This window comes from Papio anubis, chromosome 4 (assembly GCF_008728515.1).
Source record: "Papio anubis isolate 15944 chromosome 4, Panubis1.0, whole genome shotgun sequence".
NCBI classification, from domain to species: Eukaryota; Metazoa; Chordata; class Mammalia; order Primates; family Cercopithecidae; genus Papio; species Papio anubis.
The window spans coordinates 84,747,395-84,775,172 of record NC_044979.1 but is presented as its reverse complement, the minus strand read 5'-3'; the positions used below and the strand labels follow the sequence as shown (position 1 = coordinate 84,775,172).

The 27,778-nt window shown below is 33.8% G+C and overlaps 1 protein-coding gene across 12 annotated transcripts in view; it reads left to right on the top strand.

The window, feature by feature from the left end:
- The window catches only part of DGKB (diacylglycerol kinase beta), an 808,853-nt gene that overhangs the window by 356,178 nt on the left and 424,897 nt on the right, over positions 1 to 27,778 (top strand). For all 12 annotated transcript variants that reach the window (XM_017956905.3, XM_017956903.3, XM_017956902.3 and 9 more), the window contains 2 exons: positions 23,554 to 23,639; positions 25,746 to 25,835. In XM_017956905.3, the coding sequence (XP_017812394.1) occupies positions 23,554 to 23,639; positions 25,746 to 25,835 (176 nt within the window). The remainder of the gene's footprint in view (positions 1 to 23,553; positions 23,640 to 25,745; positions 25,836 to 27,778) is intronic.

Here is a 27,778-nt window from a genome sequence, read left to right as displayed (position 1 = left end):
TCTATCAACATGAGGGTAAACATTAGACCACATGAAGTGGACAGAAGCTCTATAAGCTTTATGCATGCTTCATATTTTTTTTAAAAAGCCGTTGATTTAAAATAAGTCTTACATCTCATTCTCAGGAACCAGAAACCAAATATTTTAATTGTACGCTTTTAAAAACTCAGAATAAAATTTGTACCATAGTGTCTGATACAAAAAATACATTCATAAAGTATAATTAATTAGCATAGCTTTCAGTATTATATTCAGCTCTTTCTTCTACTGCTTTGCTGCCTGCTGTCTGGGATCAGTTTCCCAATGCTGAGCAGCAGTCTGCAGAACCTCCTTCCTGTAGATGACAGGCTCACCACAGAAATTCAGTTCAGAACAATGTCTTTGTCAAGCTCCACACTCCAGAATCTAGAGGATCATGATCAGACTGTTGGCTAAGTGAGCTGGCTGCATCCAGGAAGTCCCCATATAGATAAAGCCAAGCAAAAGTAAAGTATTGTAAACTCAGAAGCTCAGTCAGAATGGCTCTTTTTCTTGTCCTTTAATATTCTCTGGAATTCAAAAAAGTAGCTCTTCTGTAGAATTAGGATATTGTGCATTCAAAACTGTTGCCATTCCAAGACCCCTGTAAGTTGAATCAAACTAAGTTAATCCAGGATTTTCCTGTATTTCATAGTTAAACAAGAGGTCAAATGGCTCTGCTAATTACAAGCCTTATAGTTTAACCTCTGTGTGACTTCATTATCTTATCTGTAAAATGAGCATTTGTGCCTGCCTTGTAGGATAGTTGTGAAGTTAAATGAGATAATGCCTATGAAGCAAATAACAATGTGCTTACCGCATAGCATGTCCTCAATGAATGTGGCTTATTATCCATATTATTTGTACAAATATGAATTAATAATTAATAAAAACATGACTATTGTGTAGCTCTATGTAAATACATTGGAATAAATTTGATTTTAGCCCTGTTCTCTCATTTCACGTTTTTCCTACTACCCTTTAAATACGTACTACATGTTTCCTTCTACTCTTTCAATTCTAGGCATCCTATTATCTTCTGCTCTATCTTAACATATTTTAAAAATGAAAGTAATATATGTAGCTGTAAAAAGCCTACACTACAATAAATATTATTTAGAAAAAAATTTAACAGTCCCACTTTGAGCACTACTACTCTTCAGAGATTAGGAGTGATTGTTTGGTGTATCTTACCAAACAATCTAATACAAACATGTAAATGAGCATATTCCTGTCTATCTATACTATATTTATACACACACACACACACACACATATGTTGGAAAGATAGGTAGATAGTTTTTTACATAACAGAATATAGAATTTATATTGGCTTGCAACTTCCTTTCTGTACTCTAAAGCAGGTGATACACATCGTTCCATTTCAGTAGATATTGATCAGTTTCATTTTTCTAACTGCTGCATATTCCATAATTATGTGGGCCATCACATTACTGATGAATATTTAGATTGCCTGTGTTTTACAATTATTACCAAATATACTACATCAATATCTATCAATTTATCTGCATATTCTTGAAAGTATGTTCAAATATTTTTATGGAATCAGTGGCTATGGGTAGAATTGCCTGGCTGAAAATATTCAATGTCAAAAGTTTGTTTTAAAAAGTGAAGTTAAAGATTTGTGTTGAACTTTTAGCTTCATCTTGATCACCATGAGAATGTCCTGTTTGCCTCTGATACTGATGCCCACACTGCATCCCTAGTGTCAGACTCAGACTTCTATTAGAGAGCTAGTCTTCGTTTATCCTAAAGGCAAATGCCACAGGTAGTTGCTCAGAATGGGGACTCTGACCAGGCTATGATGTTGTCCTTTCTTTGAACCCAGTGACTGATCTCCTCCCAACCCTGTTTCTAGCTGTATTGCCCCTCATCATGCTAAGAGTGTCCTATTGCAGTGATTCCCTTTTAATGTATGGCTTTAGAAGTTGCTCTATTTCATAAAGTCTCCCTATTACTCTGATACCCTTGGTGATTTATACATTTTAGTTTTATCACCGTTTCTAGTTTATTAATTTTCCAATGCTAACAATAGATTTTTTGAATGCATACTCTTTTAAGTGTAGTATGCATTTTATCTATCACTTTAAACCTGCAGTTATTCATTGTTCCAAATTCTTTTAAATTTTTTTTTCCTTTTTACCATACCAGATTGATGTATGATTTTGGTATACAACTCTTCTTTTATCCCAACTTTATTTTTTTTTCAAAAACTTTGTTTATAAGAGGAAATAACTTTCTTGAACTAAAACTATTCCTAATCTAAACTTTCTGGCAAATACTGAAACTTATTGGGCATTTCATTTTTATCTTTAATTATTTTTAAAACAGAAATGGGTGTGTATTATGTGTTTCCATTCTATCTCTTTATATAAATCATCTCTCCCTGATCCTGACTATTCTGTTTCAAGGTGTCTGAAACAATAGTCTATTTCAAATCATTGTTTCCTTCCTAATGGAACATGTTGTGATATAATTGAATACATTATTTGGAGGTATAGGTTAGCTAGAAGAGATGAAATATAAAATATAAATTACTCTTGGGTTTTACATAGCAATATGTTTTCCTTCACTACATTAAAATAAGTATGTATAACTCTAGCTGTACACCAACTTCACATGTTAATGTGACTTATGAAAAGTTCATATCAAGTTTTTTGTATACTTGTGACATTACTTTTCCCCTTCTGAGTCTAATCTTCATGAAAATACAGATGGCCTATTCTCACATTATTTCTAAAATTTTAAACGAGAAATAGGAAGTACTTATTGAATTGAAATAAAATACAAGTTAACTTTAAAATATGTAAATTATTTTTCAGATTGATCAGGATAATTAAGAATAATTAATTGTTTGTGAGAAAGCTGCTCTTAGAAATCTTTGCTTTTATCTACCTGAACTAAATACAAAAGACACATATTTTAAAACTATAATGCAACAGTCAACCTACAGATTTACATATTTCAAATATCATGCATATTTCTATAGTGAAACTTTGGAATACATTCTCCTATTAAAATAAATGTATAATTTAGAAAATGCGTAACAGACTCCACAGATTTCATTACCTTCTTAATTTAAAATATCATTTTATATAACCAAATTTCTACCATATTTTATTTAAGTAAAATCTCTCTTGAATCCGAGCTTATGACCTTTTACATATGCTTCTTGTTATGAAATTATGACACAGAAATGAAGAGAATCCTCAAAAGGCTAAGGAAATGTTCATCAAAATTTAATTGAGTGCTTTTGCAAATTTCAAAAATAAAAATTTTTCTTTACTAATATAAAAGTGAAGCACTCAACTCTGTCCTTCTTATGATTAATCATAAAATAAAATGCAGATGATTCTGCAAGCTCTCCCCCAATTAAATGTGTAAGCATAATTCTGATTCTGCATTGGTCACTGGAGTGATAGAGTTTGAAAATCGATTCATGCTTCTAAATTAAAGATCTACAGATTAATAAAAGTAACAAAAATATGTTACCACAATTAATAAAGTCACGTAATTGTTTGTCTTTCACACAAATTCCCCCCTTGAGTCATAGTAGGCTTTAGTCACCTTTTACATGCATCCACAAATGCACTATGATTTTAAAGATGTTGAAAAGTCTAATTTTTATTATCTCTCTCACCAACAAAGGCCAAATAGCAATTAGACTAGAGATCTATGTGTCACTGTTTAAAGACTATTGCCTATCAAAATTGCTGAAACACTCTAAAGAAACAAACACGTTCTGAATTGGCCATTTAAAATGCCCGGTTCATATTTGTGTATGTGCTTTAACTTGTGTTTTATTCTGTTCTGGCTGCTATAACAGAATCCCTTAGACTGGCTAATTACAAAAAATAAAAATAAATGTATTTCTCACAGTTCTGGAACCTGGGAAGTCCAAGATCAAGGGACCAGGAGATTTGGTATCTGCTAATGGCTCACTTTTTGTTTCCAAGGTGGTGTCTTCTTGCTGTATCCTCTGGAGGGAATTAATGCTGAGTCCCCAGAAGGCAGAAGGGTAGAAAAACAGCTGGCTAGTTTCCTCAAGCCCCTTTATGAAGGCACTAATCCCATTCATAAGCGCAGAGTCCTCATCACCTAATCGCATCCTCAGTACCCCACCTCCTAATACTATTGCATTGGGCACTAAGTTTAAGCATTAATTTTGGAGACATATGAATGTTCAAACCATAGCATTCTGGACTGGATCCCCCAAAATTCATGTTCTTCTTACATACAGATACATTAAATTAATTCCATCCCAATAGCCCCCAAAGTCTTAATTTGTTTTAATACCGACTCAAAAATCTCTAATCCGGAGTCTCATCTAAGTATCTTCTAAATCAGATATGGATGAGACTCAAGATAGGATCCATCCTGAGCTAAATTGCTCTTCTGCTGTACCCCTGTGAAATCAAACCATTTCTGTTGTTTATAAATTACCCTTTATGGACTTTTAGACTTTACAGTCTAAAGTAGTTTGTTATAGCTGCCAGAATGGACTGAGACAGAATTGGTACTGAGGATTGAGGTGCTAATGTAACAAATTCCTAAAAACGTAGATGGTGCTATAGAATGGGTAGAGGCTACAATATGGAGGAGGAGGAGGAGAAAGAGGAAAGAGGAGGAGGGAAAGGAGGAGGAAGAGGAGAGAGAGGAGGAGGAAGAGGAGGTAGAGGAGAAGGAGGAGAGGTTGAGGAGAGAAGAAGAAGAAAGAAGACCATAGAGAGAGCTTCAGTCTTAGAGATTACCTACGTGGTTGTGAACAAAATGTTGCTAGAAATATGGATAAGACAGGCCATTGTAATGAGGTTTCATAGGAAAACGAGGAACAAGTTATTCGCAACCAGGGGAAAGTCAATCCTTGTTATGAAGTGGCAAAGAACTTGGTCAAATTTTATCCATGTCCTACTGTTTTGTGGGGGGTTGAATTTGAGAGTGATGAAATACCACAGTGTGATACTTGTTAAAAGAAACCTCTAAACAAAGTATTGAGGGTGTGGCATGGCTTCCCTTGACTGCTTATAGTAAGATGTGAGAAGAGAGAAATGAATTAATAACAGAATTTGTCATCAAAAGGGAAACAAAAATTAAGGATTTGACAAATTCTCAGGCTGACCAGTTTGTAAAGAAAGAGAAAGCATGTTCACAACAAAACACCAAGGGTGTCACCAGTGAAAGTTGGATGAGTAGATTAGTATATCTAGAAGGAATCCAGAATGCTATTCATCAAGACAATGGAAGAGTGGCCCTGAAAATGTTTCAGAGATCTTCAAGGCTGCCACTCCCATCACAGGCCCATAGTGTCAGGGTCTTGAGGAGGGAAAGGCTTCAAAGGAGGGATTCAGAGCACCTGTGGGATCTCAGGGCTCACTTCCCAGAGCTGCCTCAAGTTTCTGCTCAATACATTCTGGTCCAGCACTCCTGGGCCACTCCATCTGTGGCTAAAGTGAGCCTCAGTGCAACCAGGGCCACCCTTCAGGAGACAGAGGTGGTAAAAGTTGGCAGCGTCCGGCTGGTGCTAACTCTGCAGTCACAGAGTGCAAAAGCTGAGAAGGCATGCCTACATCTGCCTAGATTTCAAAGGATGGAGAGGTCCTAGAGATCCCCAAGCCCCAGACAGAGAACTGCTACATGGTTCAGGCCCCTGCAGAGAGCCTCCACTAGGGCAATGCCTAGTGGAGCTATGGGGGCTGGGCCACCTCTGAGACTCCAGGCTAGTAAAGCCAGCCTGGGAGAGCTGTCGGCATTTAATTCTAACATGTGAGAAACGCAGTGTGGGCTTCACACAGCAAAGCCACGGAAGGAATGGGGTTTTCTGGAGCCTTAGGGGCTTAAACTCTGCACAGTGTGTCCAGAAGGCAGGATACATAGTCAAAGCAGGTTATTTGGTTTTTGTTTTTCCCAGTTTTAAGAGTTAATGTTGTTTGCTTTGTTGGGCATTGGACTTACTTGGGACCTGTTAATCCTTTCTTCCTTCCTATTTATCCCTTTTCAATGGTATTGTCCATTCTATCATCCACCTTGTATTTTGGAAGGACCTAACTTGCTTGATTTCACAGGCCCACAGCTGGTGGGGAATTTTCCTCAAAATAAATTGTACCTTGAGTGGTAACCCTATGTGATTTAGATGATGGTGAGAGGAGACTCTGGACTCTAGACTTTTTAGTTGATACTGGAAATTGTTAAAACTTTTAGGGCTCCTGGGATAGAATGGATGTATTTTACATAACAGAAGAACATAAATTTTGGGAGAGCAGAGGCAGAATGCTATCGTTTGAATACTTGTGTCTCTCCAAAATTTATGTTGAATCTTAATCATGAACGCAATCATATTAAGAAGTGGAGCAATGAGTAAATGATTAGCTTATGAGGGTTCCACCCTCATGAGTTGGATCAATGCCCTTATAAAATGGCTCAAGGGAACTAGCTCTCTCCTTTCCCTCTCTACTGCCATGTGAAGACATAGCATTCATCCCTCTGCCATGAGTGGATGCATCAAGAAGGTACTATCTTTGAAGCAGATAATAAGCCTTACTGGACAACAAATCAGTTGATGTCTTGATCTTGGACTTCTCAGCCTCCAGAAATGTGGGAAATAAATACCTGTCATTATAAATTATCCAGTTTCAGTTATTTTCTTGTAGCAGCACAAATGAACTAAAATAATCTGTTTCTGATTTTTTTCTATAGGAGTTAAGTGTTTAATAACATATTTAACTTAAATATCCTCCCATTTACTGTTATCTAAGCATACACAGTAAAATTACTGGCTCAAATTTACCTCCAGCTCCAGGCAGTTAAATGATCATAGCTTACCAATAAGTAAAAATAAGACAACCCATACCAGATAAATTGATTCAAAACATTTATTCAGTGGCTCCCAGATACCAGGAACAATCTTATCACTGCCAATCTACTCTGAACAAAACAGATAATAACTCTTGCCCTCACAGCCTTATATTTTAGTGATGGAAAACATATATTAAACTAACAAACAAGTGAAATATACATATATTAGCAGGGAATGTGAACAAGGAGTGTGCATTGTTGGTGAGGATTCTGTGGTTGTTCTTTTAAATGAGGTGGACAGAGAAGGACTGGTTGAGTATAGATGTGAAGATGAGGAGGTAGCTCATTGTCATCTTGAAGAAGAGCTTTTAAGGCAGAGAGAGCAGCATGCATAAAAGCATCACGACTGAAAAATATTGTACAAGTTTGGGAAACATTAACAAGAAGGCCAGGGAGACTAGAACAGAGTGACGGGCAGTCGGATGTCAGAAAGGTACGAAGCACTAGTTAACACAGGGTTTTAGGATTACTGTGACCATAATAATTAGGTTTACCTAAGACTCTTTGGGGTTATTTCTGGTGTCCTGGCATCTGTCCCAATTTAGCATCTGCCCAGGACTTTTGTATTTTAAGTATTGCTATTAATAAATGCATTGCAATAAAGAATGATGATGTGTTTGGCAACCCTCCAATTTCTAAATCCAGCTTTTGCTATGTTATCCTCTTGTAATGTGTAAGACACACGTCCAAGGAACAGAGATCTTACTTTAATAGATAATCATTATACCTAAAATGTGACCAAAAATAAACTCTTTTCCAACGTTTTTTAAACACAAAAACAAGTGACAACTTTTGAAGAATTGGTATCCCTTTTATACCAGTCCATTATGCTGTGGTCTGGGTCGCGGAGCTCTCTGAGAGTTGCAAAGGGGCACAAATATGCCAATCAGCAATGCCTGTGGAGATATTGACAAATCATAGGTTAGTATGTTCATGAAATGTATGTGAGAAAAAGAGCATGAGCAGTTTTACCAAGAACGTATAGTGAGTGGCTTGAATATACTTCCTCAATGTTTTATGTTTCATTAAATATATAGTTTATAAATATTTACTTTTATAATAGATTTTTATTTTGCAATAACACTTTTCAGCAAAAGATAGCTTAAAAATAAAATGTCTTTTAAATGAAAATAATCTGAATTTCAAAACAAAAATAGTTCTCAATTTCTGTTTCTTAAAGAGTTGATGAATACATAATCTGTGTGAAATATTTATGAACATTTACCATCTGCAATGAGAGCGCTAGTGATATCATTGACTATGCAGAAATCAGTAAACACAACTATGCTGAAGAAACATCAGCATCTGCTTTAAAATTAATTGTTAATTCTCTGCCCCAAAGCAATCATTTAATATGCAGAAAGTCCCTTTGCATATCACTCTTTGAAGCATGACTTTTCGTTTAGATCAAATGACTTTTCAAAATTAGTGTTCATTTTCAATTCCAAGTTTCTTTATGTGTATTATTAATGAAGTTATAGCTGTTAATATCTTGACTCCATTAGCAGAAGAACTTTTCCAAAAGATCAAGTAATGCCATTTTTATATCAGAGTGATCAGAATGTTTTAAATGAAACATCTGTTTGTTGTAAAGATGATTTGAATTCAATTCATGCACTCTAAATGAAGTTTTTGGAAGTTCATTTGGATGAGGGCGAGACATTAGATATTAGTGATGGTGCTCTCATAAAATCAGTATAAAAGTTTAGCACTACTGATACAATGATTTCCTTCTGTTTTAATAATTTGAATATAGGTTTTGGTGAAGCACACTATCATGGCAAAAACATGATTTCTAATAAAGTAATGAATTGATTGATAAAAATTGTGCTTTAAATTGGTTGCTCACATCAATTATAATCACATCCAAAGAAATTTTAATATTCTAATAATTAAAATAAAAGCCATAGTTATCATATTGCTTGTATACATGCATACACATATACACACACACATAAATTATTCAGTTATTCTACTGATTCAGTAGTCACCCAGGAACCTTCTGTACCAAAATAATAATAATAATGACTCAAGTTTTAGGTAACTCAAGTAATAAAGTCCTGTAAAAATCTCTCTGGACAACACTCCTTCAGCCAGTCTTTTCCTGCTTATATATACCCTCCTCTTCTATTTAAAATCTGCAACTCAAGGAGCATAAAAGTTTAAGATAATTTAATATAGAGGTAATCAGCATATAGAAATCTACAACTTGAATTATATTATTGGATAACAATGTTGTTCGTAATCAAGACGAGTTTAACCTAATAAACACACTCCGAAAAGACAGATAATTGGATTTGGGATATAATAAATTTGATAAAATTGATACAAATTATATTTGCAACTGTTAAAATCATAAATATCTTGGTGTCTAAGATACTAATCTTCAATTATGTACATGTCATTTCCTGAAAATGGCAGATGTTTGTTGAATTCATAATGTTTTATTCTCCAATTAAATTATTTACTTTTATTTATCTCTTCTTGATGAGTCATATTTTTTCCATTTAGTTACCTTTATGCCTATAGTTAGAATTCTGTGAAATTAAGTTATCCTTTTTTTTTTTTGAGACGGAGTCTTGCTCTGTCACCCAGGCTGGAATGTAGTGGGAGGATCACTCAGCTCACTGCAAGCTCCACCTCCCGAGTTCACGCTATTCTCCTGCCTCAGTCTCCCGAGTAATTGTCATATTTTAAATTATGGTCTCTGACCAGTATTACGCTATAGTAAGATGTGTGCACAGAAGCAGATGCTCTTGAAGGCAAGGAATCTTCAACTTCGGTGTCTCTCCCTTGCAAGGACTCCTTTCAAGACTATAGGAAGGATCTTAGCAATGTGGCTGTATTGCCTTTCTCATTTGAGTTTTTAATATTTTAAAAAGAGGATATTTTAACTACAAGAATTTTTATGAAGAACGTTAGTTAAGCCAGCTCAGTAGTAATGCATAGAGAGGCAAATATATCAATGGAAGATAATTAAGAGCCCTCCCCTATGCCCTGTATATGTATTGGTACTAACTAGAAAAATTGGGCATCAATATGGAAAAATAAAAGTAAAACAGTAAAAAAAAAAGACTTCTGTCTCCATTCCAACTCCTTTTTCATCATACTTTACCTAGTGACTAGTAGCATTGGAATGAGCATGAGCATTTTAGGATTTGACTAAAAGAGGATGAGATCCAATTACATGATTGAATTCTGAGGCTTATAATATGTGGTTCACTGATCATTTTGTGTATGGTTGTTATTGCTAGTTCTCCTGGTGTAAAAATCACTTCCAGGCATATCCCCACTGCCCAGTGTGACTTTACACTGGTTTTCTGACATAAATTTAAAGATCCAGAAGACATGTCTTGATAAAAATGGTCCAGAGCCTGCCTGTTAACAGAATATGTGTATAGTAGGGGAGAAATGAGGTTTGAAATGTACAAAGCTCAAAGCTTATCTGTGGAAAATTCTTCTAACCATCCCATTCAGTTCTCTTTAATGCTTCATCAAAACAGAAGCATTATTCTTCCTGGAATACAGTTAACAATGCTGTATAAACAATTATAAATTTTTATTATTGATGAAAGTTACATGATATTAAATTTATCATTATTCCTGTGCTTGTAGAGCACAGGCTATATCAGCTCCACAACCAGCAGGCATGTTTATGTGTAAAGTATATGTTTTATAAATCTCTATGAAATATCGCCATCAATGAAGATATGTAAAACTCACAATATATCATGTTATTAATATAGCAGTGGTTAATGTATATCATTAATTCAAAGAGTACTTAAGGTTAATCATTGAACAAAAAATTGAAATGCCTGCAAGTCTTACAGCTTGACTGTGACCAAAAAACAAATATTGATTTTCACATATTTTACAATAATACTAAAAATTTACTTTATCAATGATGACTTGTGAAGCTGAGTGGAACATTCCCAATAAATCATCAATTTAAACGTATCTTAAAAATTCATTCTAGAGGAAAAGAAAATCATCTTTTAACCTCAATACAAATATTATTTAAAATTGTATAAAAATGTAAAAACAAAGCATTAGACAGTTTATTAATTTACAAAACTTTGTTATTATTCTAGATCCCATGATATAATGTTTGTAAGCTATCTTAAATTTACAATCTAATGTGATTTTTATTATATATATTTATTTATATATATACATCACTTTTATATAAGTTTATACACATTTATTTTGCATATTTTTTCTTAAAGAGAACCTCAATTTTTATACATAATCAGGATTCACTCTCTTGCTCCTTATTTATCAAAGAGACATCATAGGAGGAAATTAACTTATTATTTTCAATACTCCATGAACACAAGTTCCATGGGTATCTCAAATTCCACATATCTATTACTAAACTAATTTTCTCACCTTTTCCCAAATTTACACACTGTTTTTATTCTCTAACTTGATGAATGAAAAGGCCATTCACTAAAGAACCGCTTTCCCATTCCCTCTGACAGTACATCACTTCAGGCTTTCAAGATTTGTCATCTAACCACTCTCCTAGGATCTATATTTACCCTCCCTACATAATAACCCTTCACTCAATTTCTTCTCACATCAGAACCCCCAATTCATCAGCTAATTAACTTTACCCAAACTTCAAGATTCAACTCATGTGTCTGCAAGTCCACATTAACTGCCCTCAAACATCTTATAGTGACCTGAACTGTGTGTTTTCTTGTCTGCCTTCTCAGTTAAGCCAGTGAAATATTCAAAGGCAAGAATTCTACCTTGCTTTTGAATCTCTGGAATCTAACTCAGTTCCTAGTACATAGTTGTAGTTACTACATTTATATTAAATAATATAGATATATAGATGCAGGTGCCATTTAATTTATAGCTATTCTTTTGTATTTGACCCTAAGCAAAGTATTTTTTCCTCTAGAGAGGTCTAGATGTATTTCCTTTCAAAATACGCTCTTACTTCACACTCTAAGCTAACTCAGTGGAATGATCTGATCTGTATAAAATAAAAACACATTCAAATTGTTAATATTAAAAACATTCACACGACAGAATGGATTTCAGCAAATTTGTCAAACAGTCTTGAGCAACCTAATCACTTGTGCTGCTACATTTTAGAGATTAATTTTATAGACTATGAATTTTGGACCATGAATGGTATATATGTGCTTTCCAATTAGAAGCAATAAGAATGAATCATTTTAACTTCTTTCAAATATCAGGAAGACTGTGTAACTTTTATTTTAATTGACACTGTATCGTATTTTTCTCTTCATTTTCAACTCATTACATCAGAATTGTCTGTCAATTCTCTATGTTTAGTCATGTAACTTACAAGTAATATTTTAAACTGCATTTCCAAACATATATATACACACATATCAGTACACACATAACTTATGCATATTCATTAGTACTTTTAGAGATGGGCTTTCATGTATCATGACCGTAAATTTTACTGCATATTTGTAGCAGTAAATACAGGATGCAAATATTGAGTTCAATTAAATCCCTCCCTTTCTAGTGTAGAAAACAACTTACAGATGAGAGAAAATGACTTTTTAAAAGGTGTTTTGTGTTCTTCGGTGTCAAAAAACAAAATTACAACAAATTTAGTTTAAAGATCTCATTGGCTTATATTTGCAATTCTAGAATTGGGTAACATCTAATTCTATAGAATAGAATGAGTGTTCCAGTGAACTGGGCACAGGAGTTTGACTTTAAAAGCAGAAGAGGGCTAAAGAAAGCAGAAATAAGGAATGAAAGGTGGATTGGTCATTTCAAAGTTACTTTTCTCACAGGGTCAAAACAGAGGGGACTTCCTTATCATGCTAGCTCCGGTGAACTGGGCCCCGTCTGATTGGTTGCTGCAAATCTCCTTTTTTGTTGTTTGTTTGTTTGTTTTGTTTTGTTTTTTGAGACGGAGTCTCTCGCTGTGTCGCCCAGGCTGGGGTGCAGTAGCGGGGTGCAGTAGCGTGATCTCGGCTCACTGGAAGCTCCGCCTCCCGGGTTCCACCATGCCAGGCTAGTTTTTTGTATTTTTAGTAGAGACGGCGTTTCACCATGTTAGCCAGGATGGTCTCGATCTCCTGACCTCGTGATCCACCCGCCTCGGCCTCCCAAAGTGCTGGGATTACAGGCTTGAGCCACCGCGCCCGGCCTATTTGTTTTTTAACTGAACCATTTCAAGTTCAGTTTGACTACATGACACTTAGCACAGTGACTCCATTCTGGTTTGGTCTGGTCTGTTGAGGCCTAGTGCAGAAATTCAGTCTAAAATAATGACCACTCATAATTTTTGTTTAACATCTGTTAGTTAGTTTTTAAATATTAATTTGTATATTTTAAAAATATCCTTAAAGTGTTATAATTTTCCATGCGATAGAAAAAAAAATATATTTTAACAAAATATATTTACAAAAGTGTTTTACTTATACTAATAAAATTATAAATATTTTCTATGTGAGAGCAAGAATATTTCAACTAAATATTAATGTCTATTCACTCAGAAATGACTTTAAAATTTTTGATATTTCTGCCAATATTAATTTTTAAAGAAATATGTACATTAGTCAAGAAAGGAAAAATATTTAGGCTACATCATAGAACCTGTCATTTACTGACCTTTCATTTCTAACTCATTTTATAGTAGGAGGAATATTAAAGTTATTTAATGAAATAACATTATAAGTTCCCCAGGAATAAATATTCTCTCATTTTCTGTGTCTCATGCTCTCTTTTGCCATTTCAGTCTGTGTTTTTCCCTTTCTCTGTCCCTCTCTCCTTCACTTTTAACACACGTAAGCATAAAAGATTTGTTCGAGATTTCCAGAAATAATGAAGTGAATGTTTCACTTATTAATGGTCCACTGGAATATGTATATTTTTCAAATACTCTAAAACTTGGTTGGTTATTATGGTAACAGAATTAAGTTGCACTGGGTTTATAAAGATTAATTCAAATTATTTTTTTGTAACTATCCCACTTATCCACATGGAATGTCTTCCCAAAACAGTGTAAATTCAGCTTCCATACAGTATCTCCAAACTCTCACCGAATTTCTTGAAACAGGTGCATTTCCTAGTTTAACTAAATTTTATAATGTATTGTTGAAATAAAGTACATAATACATTAGATTGGAGGATATTATTGTAATTAATTTTACTTTTAATTAAAATGTTGAAAGAGTCACATTACATTCATGAAACATCAAAATCTACAGAGAAAAACATGAAATAACCTTTCCCCCATTTTGTAATATATGTAACAGAATGAAACTTTGGGGACTATAAATAATTCATGCATGGAGTTTTAAAAGATATTACACCAGCAATAATAATAATAATATCAATGATACCAAGGTATGTATAAATACAGTTTGGGTATTAGTAAATAAGCTGAAAGTTATTAAAAATTGGTTTTCTAGACCATAAATATTGTTTCAAAAACAATGGTAACCTCACAAATCAGAAAACTCAGCCAGATTTTATTGAGGCAATTTTGAATCCATCTAATCTTGTAACTTTAAGAATAATATAGTATGTAACTGTGTACATGCAAGTATAAATATGAATTGAGTAGAATAATCAGAGACAAGTATGCTCCTTTCTGTCTCTAAATGCTTAAATCAGAATGCAGACCTTTCTTAAGGCAAGCTCTTGAAATTATTTTTTTTCTAAACAAGAAGGAGGAAAAAGAGAATTATTGACATATGGTAAAGTCATTTTGGATCCTTCAGCCTTGTGTTCCTTTAATACAAAGAGATATGAATATGTATAATTAAAGTGAGCATTCACCATGCATGGATATGCTGAAAATATTTATGACTCTCATACTGATTTCCTCTAAGTATCAAAAATATCATTTTATAATCTGTAACATATATATATGTACTACTTATAGCCATAGATTTATTTATTTTATATACTTGATCTGTTTCTAACCCATACAGCCACGTTGTATATAAGTGATGGTATTTTTTAATAATAAAATATAAGATTGGAATGAAAAATAATATTTACATACTGAAGTTAAGAATTCTGATTTATGACACTTTCCAAGATTCTGGAATCACTACTATAATTTTCTTTTCTTTTAAAAAAGGTTTTCCTGGTGTGCTTTGTACCTAGTAACAATTAGGTACAAATGAAAATTTACTGCCTTTTCTGTATCTATTTTATCTTAACACAAAGTAAGCCTCTAAATCTTACATGAAATTTTCTGGATTTGTTTTTGGTAATATTAAGCATCACAATTTCCCCACCTGCTCTTTTGTTGTGGTGGTGGTAAGAACAATTAACATAAGATCTACGTTCTTAAAAGCTTTTTACATGTACAAAACAGTATCGTTAACTATAGGAACAGTGTTGTGCAGTGGATCTCTAGAACTTATTCATCTTGCATAACTGAAACTTGGTGGAATGTTATAGTGGTGATTATAGAGCATATATGATAAAAAGAAGCATCTGACAGAGGGCTCTAAACCCAAATAATAGGCCCGCTTTCAAATTTAGCTATTGCAGATACATAGGAAACTCTCTAGGTGAATCAATGCTCTAAAGGCCAACATTGCAAATTCATCATCATTCGTTTTCTTCATAAATCATTTGAACTTTTAATTTCAAAAAAATTCATAAATTGATGCAAATAAATTCAGGACCCGAGCATGATTTCATTGCAAAATGTTTACGCTTATTCATTCTTCACATGGAACACTGTGGAACTGATAGGTAAATAGTACAATACACAGTACAAAAGTTTCCCCAGAGCGAAGTCCTTCCTGACACTCCTCATTTTCTCACTTCTCCCCATTGAAATGGTGACTCGTGATGTGGAAGCCTCATAGCTGCTCCTCATCACAGCCTTCCTGGGTGAAAAGTCAGTGCCATGCTGGACCCTGCATTTTGGCTCTTGCTGAGTCTCTTCGATTTACTTGTCCTCTATCACAGCTGTTTTCCTCTGTACCTTATGTCTCCCATGCTATAGGCAGGTCTCCCAATTGTCCACTGGCTAGTTTCAGATTAGATGCAGAAAAACTCTGCTTACTGCTTGTTAGAAAATTGTGACTATTCTGCCAGAACAGTGCAGGTGGAGGAGGTAGGGAAATCGAGGAGTGGCACTCTGACCTAAAACACACCTATACTACTTTAATAAAGAAAAAAATATAATTAAATTAGTAATAACATGTGAATAGTAAATTGCATTTACATACGCATTTTCTTTATGTGTATATAAAGAGCTCAGCAAACCACGTGGTGTTAATTCCATTCTAAAGTTATGGAAACTGAGGGTCAGAATCACTAGATAAATCCCAAGGATATTATTCAATGAATGAATGCAGTAAGGAATGAATGAGTTTCTAGGGAAAACTGCATGGATTGAATGGATCAAGAAATTGAGATAAAGAGAGGTCAAATTTTCCAATTAGCAATCAATTTACAGAGAGTAAGCTGGTCTGACAGTCACATGGGGTTTATGTTTGGGGGTAGGATGCTGCTGAAGAACCAATGATGATGACAATTTTTAAAGAAAACAAGAATGAATAAGAGATGAAACATCATCATGGAATAGAAGAACAATGGTGAGTCAATTGGATGGTTAGGCTTTCACCAAAAACAGTTAGCTCTGTGGGAAATGTTGCAGCTACTGCCGTGTTTTACAAAGTTTTCTTAAGTTGCAGTGCCAATGTTTGAAAATCTAGGAGGGAGAATCAAATTGCTACAGAAATATAGCTGGAAAAGAAGCTGACTTAAGAAGAATTTAAAACCATAAATGTTTAAGAATAATTACTAATTTAAACAATGATTTAAGACTTTTCTCTTAAAAAAAAAAAAAAAAAAAAAAAAAACAGAAATTTTGGGTTTTATATGCAAGTGCTACCAGTTTTCAAAGAACTTCAATAACTATACAAATTCTTCCACAAAAATAGTAGAAGGGGGACTACTCTGCAACATATTTCATGAGGCAGTATAATTTTAATTTTAAAAAGTAGATAAAAGTGGTATGAGGAAGAAAAATATGTCAATTTGTTCATAAACATCGATGCAAAATTTCTAAATAAAATATTAGTAAAGAAATTCAATTATCTTAAAAATATTAATACACAAGAATCAATTCGGGTGCATGAGAGGATTGCAAGCATGGTTTAATAATGCAGATATATATAAATGTTTATTCTCACACTAACCAATTAAAGGACAGAGACCTTGTCAAATCTCAAAAATGAAGAAAAACTTAATATTGACGTATAGTAAAAATTTTTATTGTGATAGGAGTAGAAGGGAAACTTGTTAACCTCATAAAAAATCTCCATCAAAAAAAAGGAAAGTAAAAAGAAAGAAAAATAAAATCTCAATAGCAGATATCCTAAATGGGCGGATTCCAAAAGTAATTCTTAGCTTCAGGAGCAAGATCTGGATATTCACTATGAATACTCCTATTTAACAATATGTTGGAATTCTGTCAAGGAAAAAGAGACAGGGAAATAAATAACAATTACAAGGACTGGAGATTACTAATAATACTATTGCTATTAACAAATGCCACAATTACATACATAGAAATTCAAATGTATCCACAAACAAAATGTAAGCAATAGAAAAACAGTGATAATGTGATTATTTATAAAATTAATGTGTAACAGTCGAATATGTTTATATACACCAGCAACAAAAATGTTAATGTTATTAATAAACATAATTTTTAAATGTTTAAAATATCAACAAAAGCTACAAACAACCAAGAATAAATCTAACAAAATATGTGCAAGACCTGTTAGCACAAAATTTAAATCTTTGTTGAAGGATTTTAAAGAATATCTAAATAAATCAAGCAATACTACATTCATGAATAAGGAAACTTTATTCATATTATACATGTGTTATTGCTTCCAAAATTAATATATACTTTTAATGCAACTTCAGTCAAAATCATGATTGATTTTTCTTACTATTATCTTAATTTTTATGAAATATGATGAGTTTAAATGATAAGAAAATAAAAGAAGAAATAATTGGTAAGATTCTTCATGCCCTGAGATACGGACTTACTGGAAAACTATAGTAATTGTGAGAGTTTGGTACTAGTGCAGAGATGGACAAAGTCGTGAGTAAAACACAATAGAGAATGCAGATAGAAATATACCCATATGTGGAAGTAATATTTATCATGGACTTTGCATAGTAGAAAATTGAATTATTCAATAAATGAAAAGATGGATAAAAAATAAATAGAAAAAAAAATGCTGCACTACAGCTAAAAGGAAGGATGAAAGGGAGTGAGAAAGGAAAAAAGGGAGGACCAGAGGCCAGGATAAAGGAGAGATGGGAGAAAGTGGGGAGAGAAGAAAAGAAAGTACTTCACACCACATCAAACTAAGAATTTCTATGTCGAAAGTAAAACTGACATTTTAAGAGAGTATATGTGAGTTTTGAGCTCTGAGTAAGGAAGCTTGTCTTACAGAAGACTCGTAACCACTTATCAAAGGGATGATGAAATTGAATATTAAAACTAAGTTCTTATTCATTACAATGAACGTAAAAGAAGAAACTTTAAATTTGTAGAAGATATTTGAAAACAATTATCAAAAAAGGACTAAAATCAAAGACATGTAAAAATTTTTTAAAAACCAACAAGGTAAAAAGGAATAGATAATAGAAACAAAAAGGATAAATAGGCATTTCATGAAAGTAAGAAATAAATAAAATGAAAAAGTGTGACAAGTGTTAAAGAGAATGGATTTAATAGAGCACATCCATTGTACATTGGTGCAACTTTTTTGTGAAAAACATTGACCTTATCTGGTGAAGTTGCATATTAATATGCATTACTCTAAAGTGGCCACTGCTCTTAAGCACTAAGAAGTATGTACAGGCATACCTTGGAGATATTGTGAGTTTGGTTCCACACCACCACAATATGTGAATATCACAAATTTTTTGGTTTCCCGGTACATATAAAAGTTATGTTTATACTGTTGTCTATTAAATTTGCAATAGCATTATGATTTAAAAATGTATATACCTTAACTTAAAAATAATTCATTGCAAAAAAATAGTAACAATCATCTGAGCTTCCAGGGAGTCATAATGTTTTCTCTGGTAGAGGGTCTAGCCTTGATGTTAATGGGAACCAAATGATCAGAATGGTGGTTGCTGAAGGCGATGTGACTCTAGTAGTTTCTTAAAATAAGACAACAATGAAATTTGACCCATTGATGAACTCTTACTTTTATAAAAGATTTCTCTCTAGCATGTGATGCTATTTGCTAGCATGTTACACACAGTAGAACTTCTTCCAGAATTTGAGTCAGTCTTCTCAAATCCTACTGCTGCTTTATCAATTAAATTTATGTAATAATCTAAATCCTTTGTTACCATTTCAACAGTGTTCACAGCATCTTTACCAGGAGTAGATTCCGTCTCAAGAAACCCCCTTTTTTTGCTTATCTCTAAGAATCAATTCCTCATCCTTTCAAATTCTATGATAAGATTTCGGCAATTCAGTCACATGCAGGCTCCACTTACAATTCTACTTCTTGCTATTTTTATGATATCTGCAGTGACTTCCTCCACTGAAGTCCTGAACCCTTTAAAGTCATCCATGAGGCTTAGCATCAACTTCTTCCAAACTCTTGTTAATGCTGATATTTTGACCTCTGTCCATGAATTATGAATGTTCTTAATGACACCTAGATTATTAAATCCTTTTCAGAGGTTGTCAATTTACTTTGCCCAGATCCCCAAAATGAATCACTGTCTATGGCACCTATAGCCATATGAAATGTAGTTCTTAAATAAGACTTGAAAGTTGAATTACTCCTTGATCAATGAGCTGCAGAATGTATGCTTTGTTTGCAGGCATGAAAACAACATTCATCTGTTTGCACATCTCCCTCAGAATATTGGGTGACCAGGTACATTGTCAATGAAAATAACATTTTGAAAGGAATCTTTTTTTTTTTTTTTTTTTTTTTGAGAAGTATGTCTCAATTGTGGACTTAAAATACTCAGTAAACCATGCTGTAAAGAAATGTGCTGTCGCTCAGGCTTTATTCTACCATTTATAGTGCACAGGTAGAGTAGCATAATTCTTAAGGGCCCTAGGATTTTCAGAATGGTAAATGAGCATTGGCTTCAACTTAAAGTCATCAGCTTCATTAGACCCTAACAAGAGAGTCAGCCTGTTCTTTGAAGCTTTGAGGCCAGGCATTGACTTCTCCTTTGTAGTTATCAAAGTCCTAGATGGCATCTTCTTCCATTAGAAGGCTATGTTGTCTACACTGAAAAATTGTTGTTTAGTGTACCACCTTTATCAATAATTGTAGCTAGATCTTCTGGATAATTTGCTACCACTTCTTCCTCAGCATTTGCTGTTTATGCAGCTTCTTTCCTTAAGCTTCAGGAACCAACATCTGCTTGCATCAAACTATTTTTCAGCTTCCTCACATCTTTCAGCCTTCATAGAATTGAATAGAGTTAGGAGCTTGCTCTGGATTTGTCTTTAGCTTAAGGGAATGTTGCGGCTCCTTGGATCTTCTGTCTAGACCACTAAAACCTTCTCCATATCAGCAGTAAGGATGTTTCGCCTTCTTGTTTGTGTATTCACTGCAGTAGCACTTTTAATTTCCTTCAAGAACTTTGCCTTTGCTTTTACAACTTAGCTTACAGGCACAAAAGGGCTAGCTTTTGGCCTGCCTATGCTTTTGACATGCTTTCCTCATTCAGCTTAATAATTTCTAGCTTTTGATTGAAAGAGAAATGCAACTCTTTGTTTCACTTGAACACTTAGAGGACATTGTAGGGTTGTTAATTAGCCTAATTTCAATACTGTTGTGTCTAAGGGAATTGAGAGGCCTGAGGACAGGAAGAGAAACAGGAGAATGGCTGGTGGGTGGAGCAGTCAGAACACATACAATATTAGCGATTAAGTTCTCTGTCTTATATGGGCGTGGTTCATGGCACCTCAAAACAATTACTCTAATAACTTCACAGATCACCATAACAGATGTAATAATAATGAAAAAGTTTGAAATATTGTGATAATTACAAAAATGTGACACAGACACCAAGTGATCATGTGCTGTTGGAAAAAATGGCACTGATAGACTTGCTAGAAGCAGAGTTGCCACATTCAAGTTGTAAAAACTGCGGTATCTGCTAAGCTCAATAAAGTAAAGAGCAATGAAATGAGGTATGCCTGTACAAGAATGCACTTTTTGCAAGAATATAAAGCAAACCAATTGAAATGCCCATTGACATGGATTTTAAAAGACATATAAGTGGTATTTAACACAGCAGTAGGAGTTAAAAGAACTTCAGCTACATGTGGAAAAAGCTTCAGCTACAACATAAATGAATCTGAGTACCAGTGCTAACTGGGAAAAGTAGAAAGACACATACCGATCATGTCAGACACATGGTAACTCAGTATTCAGAATAGCGCTCACCTTTGTAAATTGGAAAGAACAGTGCTATAGGGAAAGAAAACAGAGAAATATGTAAATTATTGGAAATGTTCTACCTCCTGGAATGGGCAACTGGTACGTATGTGTTTATTCTATTGTACATATATTAGTATAAGCAAAACAATAAGCATTAGAACCGAAGAAAATATTTGCAACATGTCTCACAAAGGTTAAATATCCACAATATAATAAATGAGAAAATGCATGAAAGTTTCCTGTTCTAAATATCCATGGATATTATAATCAGATGATGGGTTTTAGTAATTTTTATATATATTATATTATATTTATGCAGTGTTGGTATTACCTTGACAAAACTTTTTTAAATGATGCAAATTTAAATGCAAAGATTGCTATAATATGCAAAGAGTTTGTAAAGTATTATTAAAAGACAACTCGCCCAGCGCAGTGGCTCACACCTGTAATCCCAGCACTGTGGGAGGCCGAGGAGAATGGATCACATGAGGTCAACAGTTTGAGACCAGCCTGGCCAACATGGTGAAACCCTGTCTCTACTGAAAATACAAAAATTAGCCAGGCGTGGTGGCGGGCACCTGTAATCCCAGCTTACTTGGGAGGCTGAGGCAGGAGAATTGCTTGAACCCAGGAGAAGGAGGTTGCAGTGAGTCGAGATTGCACCATTGCACTCCATACTGGGCAACAAAAGCAAAACTCCATCTCAAAAAATAAAAATAAAAAATAAAAAGACAATTCAACAGAAAGAAAGGTGCATCTTTGAATGTTCTTTGCATAGGAGAGGTTACACATCTCCAGGAAATGTATAAAAATATGTTCAACTCACTAGTAAACAGGGAAATGTGATTTTACAACAAATAAAAAGACATTGGTTTTCACTCATTATTACAGAAATATCATAAAGTTGTTCATATGTAGTGTTTTGTGGTTGCAAAGAAATGGACCCTTGCGTATTTGACAGTGGGAGCCATTGAGAGGGATATAATGATGTAATGGAATATTTTTCTCTAGAGTGGCCTTCAAAACACATGCGCACGTTTACACAAATGTTCTTCAAATAATGTTAAATACAATACTTTTTTGTAATAATGAGACACCAGAAAAAGCTTAAAAAATTCATAAAAAGAAATCATTTATTGTATCTTGTAGTGTGTGCACTTATTACAAAACATGATGCAGTGCTTAAAAATAATAATCTGACAGAATGCCACACGTGACATCTGCATATGTTATACACTGATACACAAAGTTCTCTAAGACATATTTGAAGTTAAAATAAAACCACACAAGTTAATGAACAGTATGTATAGCACAATTTTATTCGTGTTGAACATATATGTGTAATACAGACATGTATGAATATTTGTATATATAAGTACGTAGAAAAATTCCTTGGATAGTTGCATATTATATCACTGTCAGTTGTTATCTTTGGGACAAGGGAGGTGAAGGGACACATACCAAAATTTCTGTCCTGTTTCAATTTTTTATTGCAATAAAGTAGGCTATGACTGTATAGCTGGCTACATTACCTGCCTTTGTTGCTTTTCACAAGGTAGGTTGCATTATTAAGCACACTGCATGCAGTAACAGCAGAAGCAGTGGGTATTTATGGCAGCTGACCCAGCAATTAGGCTGGAGTGTTCCTGGATGGAAAACGCTGTCAACCAGGTCAAAATACAAGGTGAAACCTGACTCCTACTTGCAGATTCTCAGTCAAAAGAAAAGTTGGCTAGAACCCCAGTTGCAGTCTGATCAATTTCTCCCAGTAATGGAGAAAGTACAAAATTGTTAAAGACATATTTACTGACATAACTGTCACATTTATATATTCACTCAAAAGATAATTTTGGATTGAAGAAATTTATTAAGTGAAATAATGTAGTATATGTCATTCTGGGTTATGTGAACTGCAAATCACATGTAGGAGAATATCTTAATGAAAATTATTATGATTTGCTAATTTTATTCTTAAAATTTTAGAGTTTATTAAAGAAAAATAGAGTATATTCATTATGGAATCTAGAATATATAATTACAAAATATTTTTAAATTATAGAATCTTGAATATATAATTATAAAATAGGATTAAAGCTATGTAAGTTATGACTGAGATATTTTAGTTTTTATAAAATAAAAATATATTTCATCAGGTAAAATGCTAATGATACAACACTGAAAATATCTTATTTTTAAACTATTAATCATGTGCCATAACATGCTTATTTTTCAGGTTAAACTTTTTCCGTGATGTCCCTGACTTCAGAGTGTTAGCCTGTGGTGGAGACGGAACCGTGGGCTGGGTTTTGGATTGCATAGGTAATGCAGACACATACTTAACATGACTGGGGAGAGAGCAATAGCTTTAAATCCTGTTTCATCTATGTATCTATTGCTTGTATCATTATCTTTGGAAGCAGTGATATAATTGGACATCTGGAGGTTTGTACACTATTTACTGGTTTAACACATTATTCTATAGTCCAAAAATTTAACTGGCAAAATAGTTTACAAGTATCTAGAAATCCTTCCTTTCTAATCCACTTCTTACAGTGTTTACCAAATTTTCAGAGTTGTTTTCAAATGCGGCTCTAGGAAATCAGATTGTTTGTGTGCCCCAGACAAGGAACTGAAGGAGCAGTCTTAGTATTTGTGATAAAGTCTGTGCCAAATTGGTGTTCTTACATTATTAAAACATGGACCCTCAAAATCTTACCCTCTGTATACATTCATATTGTTATCATCCACCATCATCATCATCATAGCTAATTTTTATTCATCATGTTGTCTTGTTTATTCCTCACAACTCTATGACACAGATAGTATTAATAATCCCATGTAGAGATAGAGAACCTAAAACTTGGTAAAAGTAAATAACTACAACAAAGTCTTATAGTTGTGAACTGAGAGAGCTGAGATTAGAACCCACAGTTAAACCTTATTCTATATTGCCTCTCTATTTAAGTTGAAAAAGCTTGATTTTTATAAGCAAACACCACAAGAACATCACTGACAATGTAAGATAAGTATGCAGCACAAGAAAAACTATAAATTCAGGAAAATTATTTGGTTTTTCAGATATAGTCAGTTGTCGGAACTGGTTACTAGTTAGAAAAAGAGATCATGAATAGGCCTTTATGAGGAAATAAATCCAAAACAAATATTGACTCTCTTTGGTCTCATTTCAGTTACTGCATTGATCAATTCTTTGTTTAAAACAGGCCCTTTCATAGAACGAATTGATTCAAAAGAAGTTTTACCTTCTGTATAAATTGAAACAGACACCTATTTAGTCAATGCAGATAACATTCTGTCTTTGCATACGCTAAAAATATTCAAATTAAAAATAAATACATGTTGGCAACACTTTTGATAAGGATCTAACAGCTTTAATCTACTAATATTTGATTTAAAAAGCAACAGTGAAAATTCTGATCTGGCCTTCCATTAAACAATGTAGATCGTATTTACATGTTTTATCTGAGAAGACAACAGAATTCAAGAACTACAAAAGTTAATGAGTTAGTTGGAAAAGTATCTGAGGACTTGTAAGGATTTTAGAGGAAAAATAGCAGGAATTCTTAGCTTGTTTTAGCCCTCAGAATCTTGTCGTTGGCTATTTCATTGTGACATGTCCCTACATTATCTAGCCCCTCTATCCTACACACATACATACACTGATTTTGAGGGGCTAAGGAGGAAGAAAAAATAAAAGAAAGTAATATACATTTGTGAGATTAATTCAAGGCATGCGATGATTCAAGCCAAAGCATATGGGATGTCAGCGGCAGAGATCTTTACTGCTCTGAACCCAAAGCATTATGTGATGTAAAGATTAATCTCATGGAAAACCTGCTGATCTCGGTGTACTCCAGCTGTTAACGTTGTGTTCCGTTTGCTCTGACACAAAGCAGCACCATGGGTGGGAAAAAGTCAAGGACATTGTTAGCAATTTACTCACTTCTATAATTCAACAGTTTGCAAATATTTTATTCCTCTAAGTAAAATGTACCTGGAATTGATGTTGCAAAAGGACTTTATATAGGAACCTACACATCCATCCTAGTTGTGTCTCTGTAATGTAATCTTATGCTGTATATAATAATATCCCTGAGGATTGTAATTGAGACAAGACACACAACAATTTTTAGTTCAGTTAAGATATTTAAAAAGCTTTCCTCTTGCCTGAGTTTTGAAAATTCCATCATTCTGTGAATAATAGTATTTGTGTTTTATCAATTGCTACAAATGTTTACAAATTATCCATAATTCATTATGGTATATATCTTAAAAATACCATTATGTTTTGTTTATGAGTACCTATTGAAATTCCTTCATTTAATGTCATCAGCCTATCTTTCTATTTCCATTGTTTTATTTGAATTTGAAATTTTCTTTATTTGTATTTTTTTTTTTATTCTGCAGAAAAGGCCAATGTAGGCAAGCATCCTCCAGTTGCAATTCTGCCTCTTGGGACTGGCAATGATCTAGCGAGATGCCTGCGATGGGGAGGAGGTAAAGCAGCTGCAACAACAAAAGCAGAAACAGTACACAACACCCTTTTCCCTTGCAAAACAAAAAGAAAAAAAAAAAAAAAAAAACAAAGAAAAACCATATGATTTCAGTGAATATAACAGATGTGGTATATATAATATATCATTTTGAGCAATAGTCTTGGATAGAAGAACAAATAGTGGTCAAAGAGACCATGGGTATTGGGTTTTAATGTGGTATTAATTACAGACTTAAACTAGATGAGTGCAAGTTTCCAAACATCTCTGGTTTTTGTTTTTGTTTTTTTATTTTCTGTTTTTATTTTTTGTTTTGATTTTTTTGTTAGAAAATAAGGTACATATGGATGCACTTAATTTTTATATTTTTAATTTATAAGTTTGGTGGTAAAATCACAAAGGAAAAATGAAAAGCTTAACAAATTAGTTTCCCAAGAGTGAATACGTTAAATAATACTCAGTTTTTAAGACTCACTCTGTGCTAGCCAGCTGTGCTCTGCACTTTGGATACAGAGTTGACAAAATAAAAACAAAAATACCTTAACTTTTAGTGGCACATAAAATCATATGTGAGACTTTACACTAACAAGTAAACAGATGATCATTGTAAGGAAAGACATCACTGAGGATATGACATAGGAAAAAAAAAAAAAAAAAAACCTACTAGCTAGATAATGACACAGCCATGTAAAGCTGGGTGTGAACTTCATAGGCAGAGGGAACATCGAGTTGAAAAGCCCAAAGGTGGCAAGGCACTTGACGTATTCAAGAAACTGAAACTGAAATAGCGTGGATGGAGTAGGGTAAGCAAGAGAGAATATTTTGAGATGAGGTCTTAAAACATTTTGCAGAGTCACTAATAGGCTATATTTATCTGAAGATCACTGAACACCACCAGATAAGATCACTAAACACCACCAGACTTTGGTAAAGAAACAGGACTTGAATGCTAAATATTTTTAGCATCAAAGCTCATTTAGAGAAGTTTGAAAAGTGTCTACTAAGACAAGGTGAACAGAGTCCCTGGAGAGCTTGTTAAAAATACAGTGGCCTGACCCCACCCCAGACGTGCTGAATGGAAATATCTGGAGTTGGGAACTGAGCAGATGATTTTTTTTTTTAAACAAAGTCCCTAAGTAACTCTGATTTACAGCAAAGTTGGAGAACAATTCCATGAATATCTGACCAACTAGCTCTAAGCTGTGTACATGCTTGACTAAATCAAGAGCTTAGTATGTAATCTATTTGGGATTTTCAGTAAGAATATACTTAAGGAGTATTTTCATGAGTTGCATTAGAGTTCATGAAATCTAAAGAAATGAATAAAGACATCACCATTTCTGATAAGATACTTGTATTTGCCAGTGTTCATACAAGTGCATTGATTGAAAAGAAAGAAAATATGTGTGTCTTCTTGCCATAATCTTCGGTAACATATATTTGATGTATATGAAAATTAGTAATTTGATTTTTGTTTCCAAATTAACAAATGACCTAAATGTCAAATTTGATAAAGAAGTCCGTTTTTGGCATACTCTAATCATTCTTGTGAAACCGCATACAAAGTACTAACAATGGATAAAGGCAAGGACATGTGTCAAAGTATCTATTAGTGTTGAATTCTCTGTGAGTGTCTGATATGTGTTGGCACTGTTCTAGGTACTAAATATACAGTGAGGAAATAAACAAATGGCTTCTATCCTTCTAGAGATTACATTTTCATTGAGTATAATGGATAATAAATCAAACAATAATGAAACGTATAGTTATAAAATGATATCAAGGAATCAGAAGAATGAATAATAGGATGAACTATCTAGCTTGATGGGAAAGAAGGTCTCTCTGAGGAGGTAACATTTAAGCTGGACCTAAAATATAAGAAAGAGGAGAAATAGCTCTCTGTGTTTCAAGGACTGAAGGGAGGAATGCAGGTGGGGTTGCTGAAGA